This window comes from Bufo bufo, chromosome 1 (assembly GCF_905171765.1).
Source record: "Bufo bufo chromosome 1, aBufBuf1.1, whole genome shotgun sequence".
Classification (NCBI taxonomy): Eukaryota; Metazoa; Chordata; class Amphibia; order Anura; family Bufonidae; genus Bufo; species Bufo bufo.
This window is the reverse complement of record NC_053389.1, coordinates 281025888-281040669: the sequence shown is the minus strand read 5'-3', so window position 1 is coordinate 281040669 and position 14782 is coordinate 281025888. Positions and strand designations below refer to the sequence as shown.

The 14782-nt window shown below is 45.4% G+C and overlaps 1 protein-coding gene across 3 annotated transcripts in view; it reads left to right on the top strand.

Annotated features, from left to right (window-relative positions):
• The window catches only part of MRPL22 (mitochondrial ribosomal protein L22), a 31746-nt gene that overhangs the window by 2609 nt on the left and 14355 nt on the right, over positions 1–14782 (top strand). For 2 of the 3 annotated variants that reach the window (XM_040440083.1, XM_040440075.1), the window contains exon 3: positions 3889–4021. In XM_040440083.1, the coding sequence (XP_040296017.1) occupies positions 3889–4021 (133 nt within the window). Of the gene's footprint in view, positions 1–3869; positions 4022–14782 lie in introns of all 3 variants that reach the window. The other variant, XM_040440067.1, reaches the window with a different exon arrangement.

The following is a 14782-nucleotide window of genomic DNA, read 5'->3' as shown; positions in this document are numbered from 1 at the left end:
TTTTCTTTACTTAGCTGCTTTTTTCTTGCCATAATACAAATTCTAACAGTCTATTCAGTAGGACTATCAGCTGTGTATCCACCTGACTTCTCCTCAACGCAACTGATGGTCCCAACCCCATTTATAAGGCAAGAAATCCCACTTATTAAACCTGACAGGGCACACCTGTGAAGTGAAAACCATTTCAGGGGACTACCTCTTGAAGCTCATCAAGAGAATGCCAAGAGTGTGCAAAGCAGTAATCAAAGCTAAAGGTGTCTACTTTGAAGAACCTAGAATATGACATATTTTCAGTTGTTTCACACTTGTTTGTTATGTATATAATTCCACATGTGTTAATTCATAGTTTTGATGCCTTCAGTGTGAATCTACAATTTTCATAGTCATGAAAATAAAGAAAACTCTTTGAATGAGAAGGTGTGTCCAAACTTTTGGTCTGTACTGTGTGTGTATATATATTTTTTTGTTTTTTTGTTACTAGTGGGACTATAACAGAATGTTTAAAAGATGATGGAAAGATACCAGAATAGAGAGTTTACATATTGCAGTTAGGTGACTAATGGCAGCTGGGGAGAGGGACTAGAGGTGTAAAGGAATAGGATGACTACTGCAAATAGTCTGTTGAGAAGAAGAGAGGAGCCAATAGATGAAGGCCCCTTTCAGACGAGCGAGTGTTTCACTGCGCACCCTCAGCGAGGCACCCGTCCTGAATTTCCAGCACTGCCGGGCTCACATAGCATTATAGTGATTTACAAGGGCGAGATTTCTGTGAGGGTGCAATGCGTGAGGTGAACGCATTGCACCCGCACGGAATCCTGACCCATTCATTTCTATGGGGCTGTGCACCTAAGCGGTGATTTTCACGCATCACTTGTACATTGCGTGAAGATTGCAGCATGCTGTATTTTGTGCGTTTTTCACGCAACGCAAGCCCCATAGAAGTGAATGGTGCTGCGTGGAAATCTCAAGCATCCGCAAGCCAGTGCGGATGCGGTGCGATTTTTCACGCATGGCTGCTAGGAGATGATCGGCATGGGGACCCGATCATTATTATTTTCCCTTATAACATGGTTATAAGGGAAAATAATAGCATTCTTAATACAGAATGCCTAGTAAAATAGGGCTGGAGGGGTTAAAAAAATAATAATAATGTAACTCGCCTTAATCCACTTGTTCTCGCAGCCCGACTTCTCGTCTTTCTTATTCTTTGCTGTGCTGGAGGAAAAGGACCTGTGGTGACGTCACTGCGCTCATCACATGGCCCGTCACATGATCCATCATGTGATGTCATCAAAGGTCCTTTACCCAGGTCCTGAAGAAAAAAGAGAAGCCGGGCTGCGCGAACAAGTGGATTAAGGTGAGATATTTTCGGGTTTGGGTACCAAACATGCTGATTTTTCTCACGCGCGTGCAAAACGCATTAAAATGTTTTGCACTCGCGCAGAAAAATCGTGCATTTTCCCGCGACGCACCCGTATCTTATCCGGCCTAAATCCATGACGCCTGTGTGAAAGAGGCCTTTACAGTTCTGGAATGTATTGGATAACACTGAAAGCATTACGTCAGTGTCATCTAGTACGTTCCAGAACTGTAAGGCTTACATAGCATCATAAATCACTATAATGCTATGCGACCCTGGCAGTGCTGGAAGTCCAGGCCGGGTGCCTCGCTGCAAGTCCGCAGTGAGACACTCACTCCTCTGAAAGGGGCCTCATACAGTACTTCTGTTATATTGTCAAACGAGGACAGAGAACAAGAAGTGGTGTGGGAGGGATGAAGATCTATGCTGGTTGAGGACTGGGAGATGTGTCAGTGCAGGTAAAGGCTGGCTGTAAAGCTCAGACCAGATTCACAACACCATTTCGTTTTCTGATCTGTGTAAAAAGAACAGAAAACATCAAAAAAAAAAACTGATACTATATTTTAAGCATCTATTATGCACATTTGGCATCCGTTTTAGCCATTTCACTCTGGGATCTGTTATTTTAGATGGAAAAATGTAATGTATTTCTGTAAAATAACAGATCTGATGGAAATGGCTGAAACATATGCAAAATGTGTATAACTGAGAATAACGGATGCTTAAAATACAGGAAAACGAAACGGTAGTGGGAACTCAGCCTCACGGAAGGTTGTTTTGACTGGATACAATTGTAACAATCTCTCAGCTACAAACATGAAAAACAACATACCGTATTTTTCACCCTTTAAGATGCAGCTAGGTTTTAGAGGGGGACAATAAGAAAAAAAAAAATTTCATTACACCTCAGGTCAGACCCCGAATGTTAATCAGACCTCAGCTGACATCCCCAATCAGCCCCAATGTTAAGACCCCAATAAGACCTCAAATCGGAGCCCAATGTAAATGACCCCGAATCAGACCTCAGATAAGAGCCCCATGCCTCTCATTAGCCCCCATTATCAGCCCTTATGCCTCTCATTAGCCCCCATTATCGGCCCTTATGCCTCTTATTAGCCCCTATTATGCCTCTCATTAGCCCCATCAACCATTATGCCCACAGCAGCCATTATGCCCCCATTATGCCTCTCATTAGCCCCTAGCAGCCTCATGTTTTATAAAATAAAAAACACTTACCTCTTCTGCTCCTGGATGCTGCCGCTCCTCACTGCCCGCGCTGTGTCTTCCTCCTCCTCCTCCTCCGTCTGCTGCACTGTGAGATCACAGTGCACCCTCACGCTGTGCACAGCCGAGGACCAGGAATCGGTGAGTACAGATCTTTCACCGCTTCCCGGTCCTCCGGTACTAATGAGAGCTTCCATAATGGAAGCTCTTCATTAGTATTCGCCCCATAAGACTCGGGGAGGGAATGCGTCTTATGGGGCGAAAAATACGATATATGTATTTTTTTTAATGCTAGAACAAACAATAACCTGACTGACTCCATTATAAGGCAATGGGGGCATGTGCTTTCATTTGAATAGGAAGAAAGGGATGCAAATGAGCTCTCAGCAAGCTCCAGATGTAAGGCAGCTATGCTATAAATCAATGTTCGACCCTTTTAAATAGGCCTTGAGACATGACTTGGATATTAAATAAGCCATCACCTCATCTGCAGACAGCTGTTTCGGGTGATTGCTTCTCATTAGTGCAGAGCAGAGAGTACTGGGTTAACTGGGTTAGCGGCCCAAGTCAGGATTTGAGGGGGTACTTTTTCTCCTTGATTAAGGTGTTCTCTCCCCAAGGAGAAATAGTACCCCCCCAAATCACACTTTAATGGAACTGCATACACACATGCATGTCCACCGCTCCATTCAGCTCTATGGGACTGCTGGAGAAAGTAGAGTACAAGCGCTCGGCTATCTTCCGGCTGACTGGAGCAGCAGCTCAAATGCCTGACCACTGCTCCATTCAAATGGGGCAGGACAGGCCCCATTTCTCTTTATCAGCAGGGACCCCAGCGATGGGACCCCCGCCGAACTAATACTTATCCATGGGATAGGATGAGTTATCATCATGGAGCAATCCATTTAGATGGGTTTTCCAGGACTTCGAAATTGATAACCTATGTCAATAGGTCATGTGAATGAGCCCTTATTAAATGTGTCCCATAGTCCTCTGTAAGCCATCTGTATGTGTGGTCTCGCTGTATAGTGTATACATAAAGTATTCTAAAGAATCTTTTCTATATGGCACTTATATTTGTTGTGCGGTGATGTTCTACAACTCTCTAATATATATTGTTCTTCAATGGATCATTGATTTCAACATCTGTTTGCAGTCAGTGAATGCAAACCTTTGGGCTTCTGTATTGTTTAGGCCATGGGCTTCAACTTTAACCCAGCGTTTGTAGGTTACTTGAATTTTATATTAAACTGATTGAACAACGTTCACTGACCTTATTGCACAGTGACTTTGTGGTATTTTAGCCTGACAGGACAGTGCTGGCAGCTATCTCAAAGCAGTTTCCATACCACCGCCGCCCTGGAGGGACAAAACTGGGAGAGGAAGAACAGAGTCGTCTATCCCCCTCAACTCCCTGATGAGCCTCGGCGACCCGCGGTGAGTCCAGTTTTGTGTTATGCTAGCCTGTAATAGTGCCTCAATACAAACACGCACACAAAATAAAAAATGCAATACTGGCGGTCCAGAGCAGGTATAAAACGTGCAGTTAGAGGGGTTCTCCAGGAATTAAGAAAATGAAAATACGTAAATATTACTTTATTATAAATATAATTCCAAATACCTTTTCAATAGTTATAGTGTTTTTTTTGTCTGGGGTGCAATCATTAGGAGAAACAAAATGGCCACCATCCTATTAGCACACACAAAACCGGTCCTAATCTCACAGAAGGACAAGTTACTTCACAACACTGAGGAAAAGAGCTGCCTCCTCCTCCTCTCTGCTCTGCTTGTCAGGGATTATAATCCTGAATACAGCAGATAAGAACTTTAGCTGAATCTCTGTAGGAATGGAGTTCATAAGAAGACATGAAGTACAGAGAATGGACAGGACAGACTGTGGTAATGTGGGTCTGTGGTAATGGAGACTGCATACAAGAGCTGCTGCCTATTAGCCACCTCTGCTGATGAACTCCATTCCTACAGAGATTCAGCTAAAGTTTTTTTTCCACCTCATCACCACGACGGCCACTAGGAGATTGACCCCTGACCTCTGTAGGGGCAGGAACAGAGAGAGAGGGTTTAAATCCCCCCCCCCCCCCTCCCTCCCACCACCAGCACCAGTGTTTCCTGTCCCTACAGAGGACAGGGGCAGAAAGTCTCCCTGTGGGGAGATGAAGATGATGATGATGATGGACCTCGTAAACACCTTACCTGGTGTTCCCCCTGCCCTCCTGCGGTCCGCGTACTAATGCTGGGCAGGGGTGGAGGAGGGAGGCCTCGCTCCATTACGATATGTGAGCCTGCTCCTGGGCCGCGATCTCCCGCCGGGCCTCTATGGCTGTAGCCGGGTGCGCGCCTAAGCGCTTCAGGTAAGTGGCAGACGTCACTTCCGGTGGACGAAGGAAGTGACGTCATTCAGGAAGCGTCTCCAGTTTAAAACTTTGGCGCCAGCATTACAAGCGCCGATCGTCTCAGCGGTGTGTGTGAGCGAGTGTGCCGTCATGTCGACCGAGCCCCGATCCCCTGGAGACCCTTCTGTGCCGCCTGCCGTAAGTTCCCCTGTGGGGAAGCACTTTTTTGCCCTGTTACTTCTTTTAAGACACTGTACCAGGTTGCTCGTTCCTCCTCCACCTCTCTGGCTTGGGGCTTTATATCCCCTGCCTCAAACGGCTTCCGGACGAATACCTCAAGAGATTATGCAAGGACTGTATCTCTAGCGTTATTTCTGAAGAACAGCCTTCCTTTTTTGAAGAGTTGAGATCCATGATACACGAGGAGGTTAAATCCTCCTTATCCCAATTTTCCTCTTTACCCAGAGACCCGCCTCCACCTAAAAAACGGAGGGGACCATCTCCTTTATCGGATTCGGAGGAGATAGCGGAAAATGCTTCATCATCCAGAGCCTGGGAGGATGGGGAGGCATCCTCTGATATTGAGTCTTCCGAATCAGATAGAAAATTCTGTTTTTCATTGGAAGAAATGCCAGACCTTCTAAGGGCAGTTCGGGCCACCATGGGGGTAGAAGAGGCCCCAAAAGCCCACTCCGTGCAGGATGAGATGTTCGGGAGACTTCGGTTAAAAAAAAACCTGTTTTTTCCGATCCACGAAAACATACGAGATATGGTACTTGATGAATGGTCCAATCCAGAGAAGCGCTTGGGGGTGTCCAGGTCCTTCAGGAATCGTCTATTATTTGACCCTAACGAAGGAAAGATTTTCAATGAAACGCCCAAAATTGATATTCAAGTGGCAAAAGTCAACAAAAAGACTGCCTTGCCCTTCGAGGACACCTCCCAGTTACGCGACCCCATGTATAGGAAGGCGGATAGTCTTTTAAAAAAATCGTGGGAAGCCGCCATGTTTAATTTAAAAGCAAACATCGCCGCCACCTCGGTGGCAAGGTCCATGGGACTGTGGGTAAACAAATTAGAGTCTCACATTAGGGATAACACCCCTAGGGAAGAAATCTGAAGGTCCCTCCTCTTACTAAAGTCCGCCACGGCATTCATGGCAGATGCCTCGGCAGAATCTGTCAGAATTGCCGCTAAAGACGCTGGCCTCTCCAACGCGGCCCATCGGGCTCTGTGGATGAAGAGCTGGTCAGGAGACAACACTTCAAAAATGAAATTATGCTCCATTCCGTTCTCGGGGGAATACGTCTTTGGCCCTGTCCTGACCAAATCTTAGAAAAGGCTGCGGACAAGAAAAAGGGCTTCCCAGAGGAGAGACCCTATAAAAGGAAATATCCCTTTTGGGCCCCCACCAACCAGAACAAATCTTATAGGGATAAAGGGAAGTCAGGACGCTGGAGCTATCCGAAAGGGAGCAGGGGTAGAAATAACCCTTCCTCCTCTCAAAGCAAACCCTCGGATAAACAATGACGCCAGAGTCGGGGGGAGATTGAAGAATTTTCCTACTCCTTGGGAGTCCATTACTCCGAACCCTTGGGTCCGGGACATCTTAAAATTCAGATACCGAATCAAACTTTCTTCATCTTCCCCAGACCGCTTCATTGTTACCAACCCAAGCTCCTCCAACGTACGCAAGAAGATCCTGCAGGGAATTCAGAGCCTTCTGGAGATGGACGTGATAGTACAGGTTCCATCAACACAGCTAGGACAGGGGTTCTATTCAAATCTTTTCCTGGTAGAGAAGAAAGAAGGCTCGTTCCGGACTATTATAAATTTAAAGGCCCTGAACAAATTCTTAATATATCGGAAATTCAGGATGGAATCCCTAAAGTCCCTGATTCCTTTAATAGCTAGAGATGCTCTGATGTGTTCAGTAGATCTTCAGGACGCCTACTACCACGTCCCAATCCATCCAGACTCTCAAAAGTTTTTAAGATTTGCCATCCAAGATCACAAGGGGGTAACCTGTCACTTCCAGTTTACGGCCCTTCCCTTTGGGATATCATCTGCTCCCAGAGTCTTCTCGAAACATGTGGTCGAGATGGTGGCCTTCCTGAGGCGCAAGGGACTGGTGATTATACCATACCTGGACGATTTCCTCCTGATTGGAAATTCAGAGAACAAACTCAGAACAGACCTACTAACCTTCCTGTCTCTTATCCAAGATCTAGGCTGGTTGGTGAACCAGAAAAAGTCAAATCTTGTACCTTCCAGCACGATCCAGTTCTTGTAGGTCGTCCTGGATTCCCGGGTTCAGCATACCTTTCTCCCACCAGACAAGATCAGAAACCTCCAGTTGAAGGTCCGACGATTTCAGAACAGGAGGTCTTGTCCCATAAGGGAAGCCATGAGTCTTCTAGGTCTTCTCTCGTCCTGCATTCCGTCCGTCCCATTGAGCCAATCCCACTTCCGATCTCTCCAGTCATGGATTCTCAGATTTTGGAACAAGCAGCAGTCTTCTTTGGATCACAAAGTTCTGATCCCTCCAGCGGTGAAGACCTCCTTAGACTGGTGGAAGAGCACAAACAACCTGTCCTTGGGAGTTACCTGGGAGAAGACTCCCTACATTCAAGTGCTTACAGACGCAAGTGAAAAAGGATGGGGAGTGAAAGTGGGGGATCATTTCTTTCAGGGTTCTTGGATGCCAACAACCCGCTCTCAATCTCCCAACTTCCGAGAACTGGAAGCGGTTTGGAAAGCCCTGAAAGCAGCAGAATCCCTTCTCGTCGGCCAGCACGTAAAAATTCTTTCTGACAATACTACGACTGTAGCATACCTCTCTCACCAGGGAGGGACGAGTTCGGAGAAGCTGATATCCGTGGCAAGGAAGATCTTCAATTGGGTGGAGTCCCACGTAAGATCCATCTCCGCGATTTATTTGAAAGGAGTACTGAACGTGGAAGCAGACTATCTCAGTCGCCAGTTAATAGACCATACCGAATGGTCTCTAAATCAGGACGTGTTTCAGATTCTACAGTCGTGGCCAAAAGTTTTAAGAATGACACAAATATTAGTTTTCACAAAGTTTGCTGCTAAACTGCTTTTAGATCTTTGTTTCAGTTGTTTCTGTGATGTAGTGAAATAGAATTACACGCACTTCATACGTTTCAAAGGCTTTTATCGACAATTACATGACATTTATGCAAAGAGTCAGTATTTGCAGGACCTCTGCAATTCGACTGGGCATGCTCTCAATCAACTTCTGGGCCAATTCCTGACTGAGAGCAACCCATTCTTTCATAATCACTTCTTGGAGTTTGTCAGAATTAGTGGGTTTTTGTTTTTCCACCCGCCTCTTGAGGATTGACCACAAGTTCCTCAATGGGATTAAGATCTGGGGAGTTTCCAGGCCATGGACCCAAAATGTCAACGTTTTGGTCCCCGAGCCACTTAGTTATCACTTTTGCCTTATGGCACGGTGCTCCATCGTACTGGAAAATGCATTGTTCTTCACCAAACTGTTGTTGAATTGTTGGAAGAAGTTGCTATTGGAGGGTGTTTTGGTACCATTCTTTATTCATGGCTGTGTTTTGGGGCAAAATTGTGAGTGAGCCCACTCCCTTGGATGAGAAGCAACCCCACACATAAATGGTGTCAGGATGCTTTACTGTTGGCATAACACAGGACTGATGGTAGCGCTCACCTTTTCTTCTCCGGACAAGCCTTTTTCCAGATGCCCCAAACAATCGGAAAGAGGCTTCATCGGAGAATATGACTTTGCCCCAGTCCTCAGCAGTCCATTCACCATACTTTCTGCAGAAGATCAATCTGTCCCTGATGTTTTTTTTGGGGAGAAGTGGCTTCTTTGCTGGCCTTCTTGACGCCAGGCCATCTTCCAAAAGTCTTCGCCTCACTGTGCGTGCAGATGCGCTCACACCTGCCTGCTGCCAATCCTGAGCAAGCTCTGCACTGGTGGCACTCCGATCTCGCAGCTGAATCCTCTTTAGGAGACGATCCTGGTGCTTGCTGGACTTTCTTGGATGCCCTGAAGCCTTCTTAACAAGAATTGAACCTCTTTCCTTGAGGTTCTTGATGATCCTATAAATTGTTGATTTGAGGTGCAATCTTAGTAGCCACAATATCCTTGCTTGTGAAGCCATTTTTATGCAACGCAATGATGGCTGTACGCGTTTCTTTGCAGGTCACCATGGTGAACAATGGAAGAACAATGATTTCAAGCATCACCCTCCTTTTTAACATGTCAAGTCTGCCATTTTAACCCAATCAGCCTGACATAATGATCTCCAGCCTTGTGCTCGTCAACATTCTCACCTGAGTTAACAAGACGATTACTAGGGTTTCTATGTATCCCTGTATGAATCTACTGTCCCTAGTTCTGGGGACGCTCTGTCTGTCTTTTTAGAAGGGGCGCAGCTGCCGGTGTTGTCTGATGAGGACAGGGAGAGACTGGAAGAGCCGATTACACTTGAGGAACTGGAAGCTGCACTGGGTGGTATGGCTAATGGTAAGGCCCCTGGGGCTGATGGATTACCTGTAGAGATATATAAGAAATTACAGGGGGTGCTTCTTCCTGAACTGCTTAAGGTACTGGAACACTCACTGGAGAAGGGTTCGCTACCACACTCGATGCAGGAGGCTATAATTGTAGTTATTCCCAAACCTGGGAAAGATCCCAAGTTTCCTGACTCATATAGGCCGATTTCGCTTTTAACAGCTGATGTAAAGCTCCTAGCTAAGGTGCTGGCGAACAGGTTGTCCAGGGTGATTCTGACTATAGTGCATTCTGATCAGACGGGCTTTATGCCTGGGAAGTCAACTGCTATAAACATTAGAAGGATATATGCTAGTTTGAATATCCCGGCAGACAATGGTGGAGACAGGGCTTTGCTTTCTTTGGATGCCGCTAAGGCATTCGATAGTGTAGAATGGTCCTATTTGTGGGGAGTTTTGAGAGCGATGGGTTTTGGAGCTCGGTTCATACAGTGGGTACAGGTATTATATTCAAGTCCCAGAGCCCGCATTAGAGCCAATGGGGGATTGTCAGACAATTTTAATTTGGCCAGAGGTACCAGGCAGGGATGCCCACTGTCGCCCTTATTGTTTGTATTGGCCATCGAGCCATTAGCAGCCCTAATACGCCTGTCACCTCATATTGTGGGGTTCAGATATGGTGAGGTTCAGAACAAGGTGGCTATGTATGCTGACGATACCTTGCTTTTCTTGGGCGATACTGGGTCATCCTTGGATGCTGCCATGTCACTTATAGATAGATTTGGAAATTTCTCTGGACTAAGGATTAATTGGCAAAAATCTGCTTTGATGCCGGTGGATGGACAGGACTTTTCAGTGGAGAGAGTGGATGATAGAATTCCCTGGGTGAACAAGTTCAAATATTTAGGGCTATACATGACGCCTAGATTGCTGGACTTTGAAGAACTAAATCTGACCCCCATGCTTGCTACTTTCAGACTCAAGGTGAGAACTTGGTGTAGATTATTTCTGTCAGTAGTGGGAAGAGTGAACCTTTTAAAAATGGTAGTAATGCCTCAGCTGCTGTATGTACTTAATAATGCTCCTGTCTGGATCCCGCTAGACAGATTCAAGAAAATACATTCCATATTTAGAGATCTTATATGGAAGTATGGTCAAGCAAGGATCAAATTAGAGACGCTGCAATACCCTAAGACAGAAGGGGGTTTGGCAGTCCCTAATGCTTGGATTTATTTTCTGGCGTCTCAGTGCCAGCACTTTAAGGGCTGGATGGATCTTCAGGTTCCAGATGTGACAGGCAAGATACTGCAGCATTGGTTGGGCAGTCGAGACCTTATGTGTATTCTGGAGGGGGCGGGAATGCATGGAGGGAGAGAGAAAGTTTTACTTATCGAACTTATGAAGAAAGTATGGGCGAAGGTGAAGCAGCTCAGAAGTGTGGGAGGAGTTGGAGAGCTTTCCCCAATATGGAATAATAATCTATTGCCAGAATTCACGTCTTTGTCAGGATTTAGGAATTGGGAATCCCATGAGGTACTGAGGATAGGTCAACTAATCGAGGTTAATGTTTTTAAATCTTTCCAGGGAATACAACAAGAGTTTAAGGTCCCCAAGAGATGGTTTTATCAGTATTTGCAACTGAGGCATCCCTATGAGGCCACGGTAAGGAAAGGGTGTAATATAGCTAAAATGGATGTGGTACAGAAACTTATTCTTCCCAAGGGGGGGGAAGAGGATTGATATCACAGGTGTATACACTATTGTTAGATAAGTTTCTAGATGGGTTTCCTCTGTCGCGGATGACGAAGTGGGAGGGCGATTTGGGTGCAGTTTCCAAGGATCAGTGGGAGGATATATTAGAGGCAGTTCCTAGAGTGTCTTTAAGTGAGCAGGCTAAATTGTCCCAGCTGTTTATTATTCACAGAGTATACAAAACACCAGTATTTTTACAAAAAATCGGGGGTTAGGAATGATGATAGGTGTCCGAAGTGCATGGAGGAAGGAGCAGATTTGATACATATGTTATGGTCGTGTTCTGTGATAGGAAGATATTGGGATGAGGTGCTGAACATGATCAATCGCAAGTTGGAGCTGAGATTGCAAAAGGATCCTAAGGTGTGTGTGTGCTGGGATATGTGTCGGAGATAGGAGGAAGTGAATTGGTCAAGGTGGCGGTGGGAAGATTGTTATATGTGGCCAGGAAACCGGTGGCGCAGAGGTGGATCCAGGGGAGTCCGCCAACGATTGAAGAGTTTGAAAGGAGGGTCAATGACATGTTGATTATGGAAAAAAGTGTGTTTGTTAAGAGAGGTTGTCCTCAGAAGTTTGAGAAATTGTGGAATGATTGGATGTCTCATACTCATATTGTGTTATAAACTATGACAGAAGTTTTCTTACTCCTTTTCATGGGGGGAGGGGGGGATGGGGTGGGAAAGGGGGGGGGGAAAGAGCGTTAATTGGATATGCTTTGTGCCATAAAAAGTGTTTGGGGATATATCTTGTATTGATGTTGTATATTGTATACATTTTCAGGTGCCCATGATTGATTATTCCTTACTGCTGTAGTTGGCATTTTGCCTGATGATGCAATTTATTATTGTATTTTGTATTGTATTTTTGTATGTTCCATGGTAAAATGTATAAGTGTCTACAGAAAATGATTATATTATAAAACAATAAAAACGATTTGATTAAAAAAAAAAAAAACAAGACGATTACTGAAATGATCTAAGCAGGTCCTTTAATGACAGCAATGAAATGCAGTGGAAAGTTTTTTTGGGGATTAAGTTAATTTTCATGGCAAAGAAGGACTATGCAATTCATCTGATCACTCTTCATAACATTCTGGAGTATATGCAAATTGCTATTATAAAAACTTAAGCAGCAACTTTTCCAATTTCCAATATTTTATGTAATTCTCAAAGCTTTTGGCCACGACTGTAGTAGAAAAATGGGGCACTCCACAAGTGGACCTGTTCGCCTCCAAGAGGAACACAAAGGTACCAACATTTTGTTCATTGAACCCACGGGACAATCCTTGGGCGCTGGACGCGCTCACGATACAATGGTACTGGGACCTCTGTTATGCGTTTCCACCCTTGCCTCTACTTCCCAGGATAATTCAGAAGCTCAACCGAGAGGATACAACTCTAATACTAATAGCTCGTTATTGGCCGAAAAGGAGCTGGTTCCCTTCCTTAAAAAAACCTATCAATAGAGGACCCATGGCCTCTTCCTTCCAGGAGGGACCTGCTTCAATCTTACACCCAAACCCGAGTTTCCTCAAGTTATCAGCTTGGATCCTGAGGTCCAGAGGTTGAAATCACAGGGGCTTTCCGACCAAGTAATATCTACCCTGAAAGCGAGTAGAAAGCAGGTTACCTTCTCGATCTATCTAAAGATTTGGAAGAGGTTCTGTTCCTGGATGGGTAACACTGCCCCAAGTTTAGAGCTGCCCAATTTTCAGAAAATCTTGGACTTCCTCCAGCTGGATCTCGAATTAGGTCTTAGACCTTCCACCTTGAAGGTACAGGTCTCGGCCCTAGATTGTTTTTTTGATCAAGATCTAGCCAGTCACCGCTGGATCAGAAGATTTATGAAAGCTGCTTCTCGGCTACGCCCCTCTCTGAAATCTCGGATCCCCAACTGGGACCTCAACACGGTGCTCACAGGCCTAACACTTGCCCCTTTTGAGCCCCTGTCAAGTTGTTCCACCAAACATCTATCTCTAAAGACCGCGTTTTTGGTCGCCATCACGTCCGCACGAAGGCTAGGCAAAATTCAAGCTCTATCAATACAAGAACCCTATCTCCGTATCACCGATGATACAATTATTCTTAAGTTAGACCCCGGGTTTCTCCCTAAAGCAGTATCCGATTTCCATCGAAACCAGGAGATAGTTTTACCTTCCTTTTGTGGTAATCCCTCTAATGATGATAGAGAATCTAGTTTCCACTCACTAGATGTAAGACGCTCGGTCTTACGTTATCTTGAAGTTTCAAAAGGATTCCGTAAGACCAACAACCTGTTTGTCTTGTTCTCAGGTAAGAATAAGGGTCTAAAAGCTTCTAGGTCTTCCCTAGCACGATGGATTAAGGATTCCATTTCTATCTGTTATGAGATCCAGGGCCTTCCTTGCCCCTCAAATCTAAGAGCTCATTCTACCCGAGCTATGTCCTCCCCCCAGGCCGAGCGGGCCGGAGCTTCTCTTGAGGATATTTGTAAAGCTGCTACATGGTCCAACATTCACACCTTTACAAAGCATTATAGACTAGACCTATCTAGTTCAGACTTGTCTTTTGGACGTAAGGTCCTTCAGACGGTCCCCCCCTAAGTTGTAATTTTTTATATCTCCTAGTGGCCGTCGTGGTGATGAGGTGGAAAGCCGGAATTAGACTTACCGGTAATTCAGTTTCCACGAGATCACCACGACGGCACATATATTCCCTACCCTTTATTTAGTATTAAGCTGGGAGGTTATGAAGCAATACCCTCTCAATTTATTTCATTTGTTTCTCACCACCTATTTTTCGGTCTCTGTAATTTTGGACACACTGGTGCTGGTGGTGGGAGGGGGGATATTTAAACCCTCTCTCTGTTCCTGCCCCTACAGGGGTCAATCTCCTAGTGGCCGTCGTGGTGATCTCATGGAAACTGAATTACCGGTAAGTCTAATTCCGGCTTTCAGCTGTATTCCTATTCAGGATCATAATCCCTGACAAGTAGGAAGGAGGATGAGGCAGCTCTTTACCTCAGTGTTGTGAAGTAACTTGTCCTGCTGTGTGATTAGGACAGGTTTTGTGTGTACTAATCGAACAGCGGCCATTTTATTTCACCCGATGATTTCTCCCCAGGCAAAACGAGCCATTATTACTAATATAAGGTATTTGGGAATATATTTAGAATGAAGTAATATATAAGTATTTTCATTTTCTTAAGGCCTCATGCACCCGACCGTGCCGTTTTTTGCGGTCCGCAAAAAACGGAAGGCCTGTGTTGCCTTCCGCAATTTGCAGAACCGAACGGGCACCGGCAATATAAATGCCTATTCTTGTCCGCAAAGCGCGGAAAAGAATAGGACATGTTATATTTTTTAGCGGGGCCGCTGAACTGAGCCACGGATGCGGACAGCACACGGAGTGGTGTCTGCATCTTTTGCGGCTTCATTTAAATGAATGGGTCCGCATCCGAGCCGCCAAAACGGCGGCTCGGATGCGGACCCAAACAACGGTCGTGTGCATGAGGCCTAATTCCCAGAGAAACCCTCCACGTTAAGTTCACTTCAGTCAACCTTAGTGCTGAGACGTATACCAGCTCAGTCTCAAAACCATGTAGT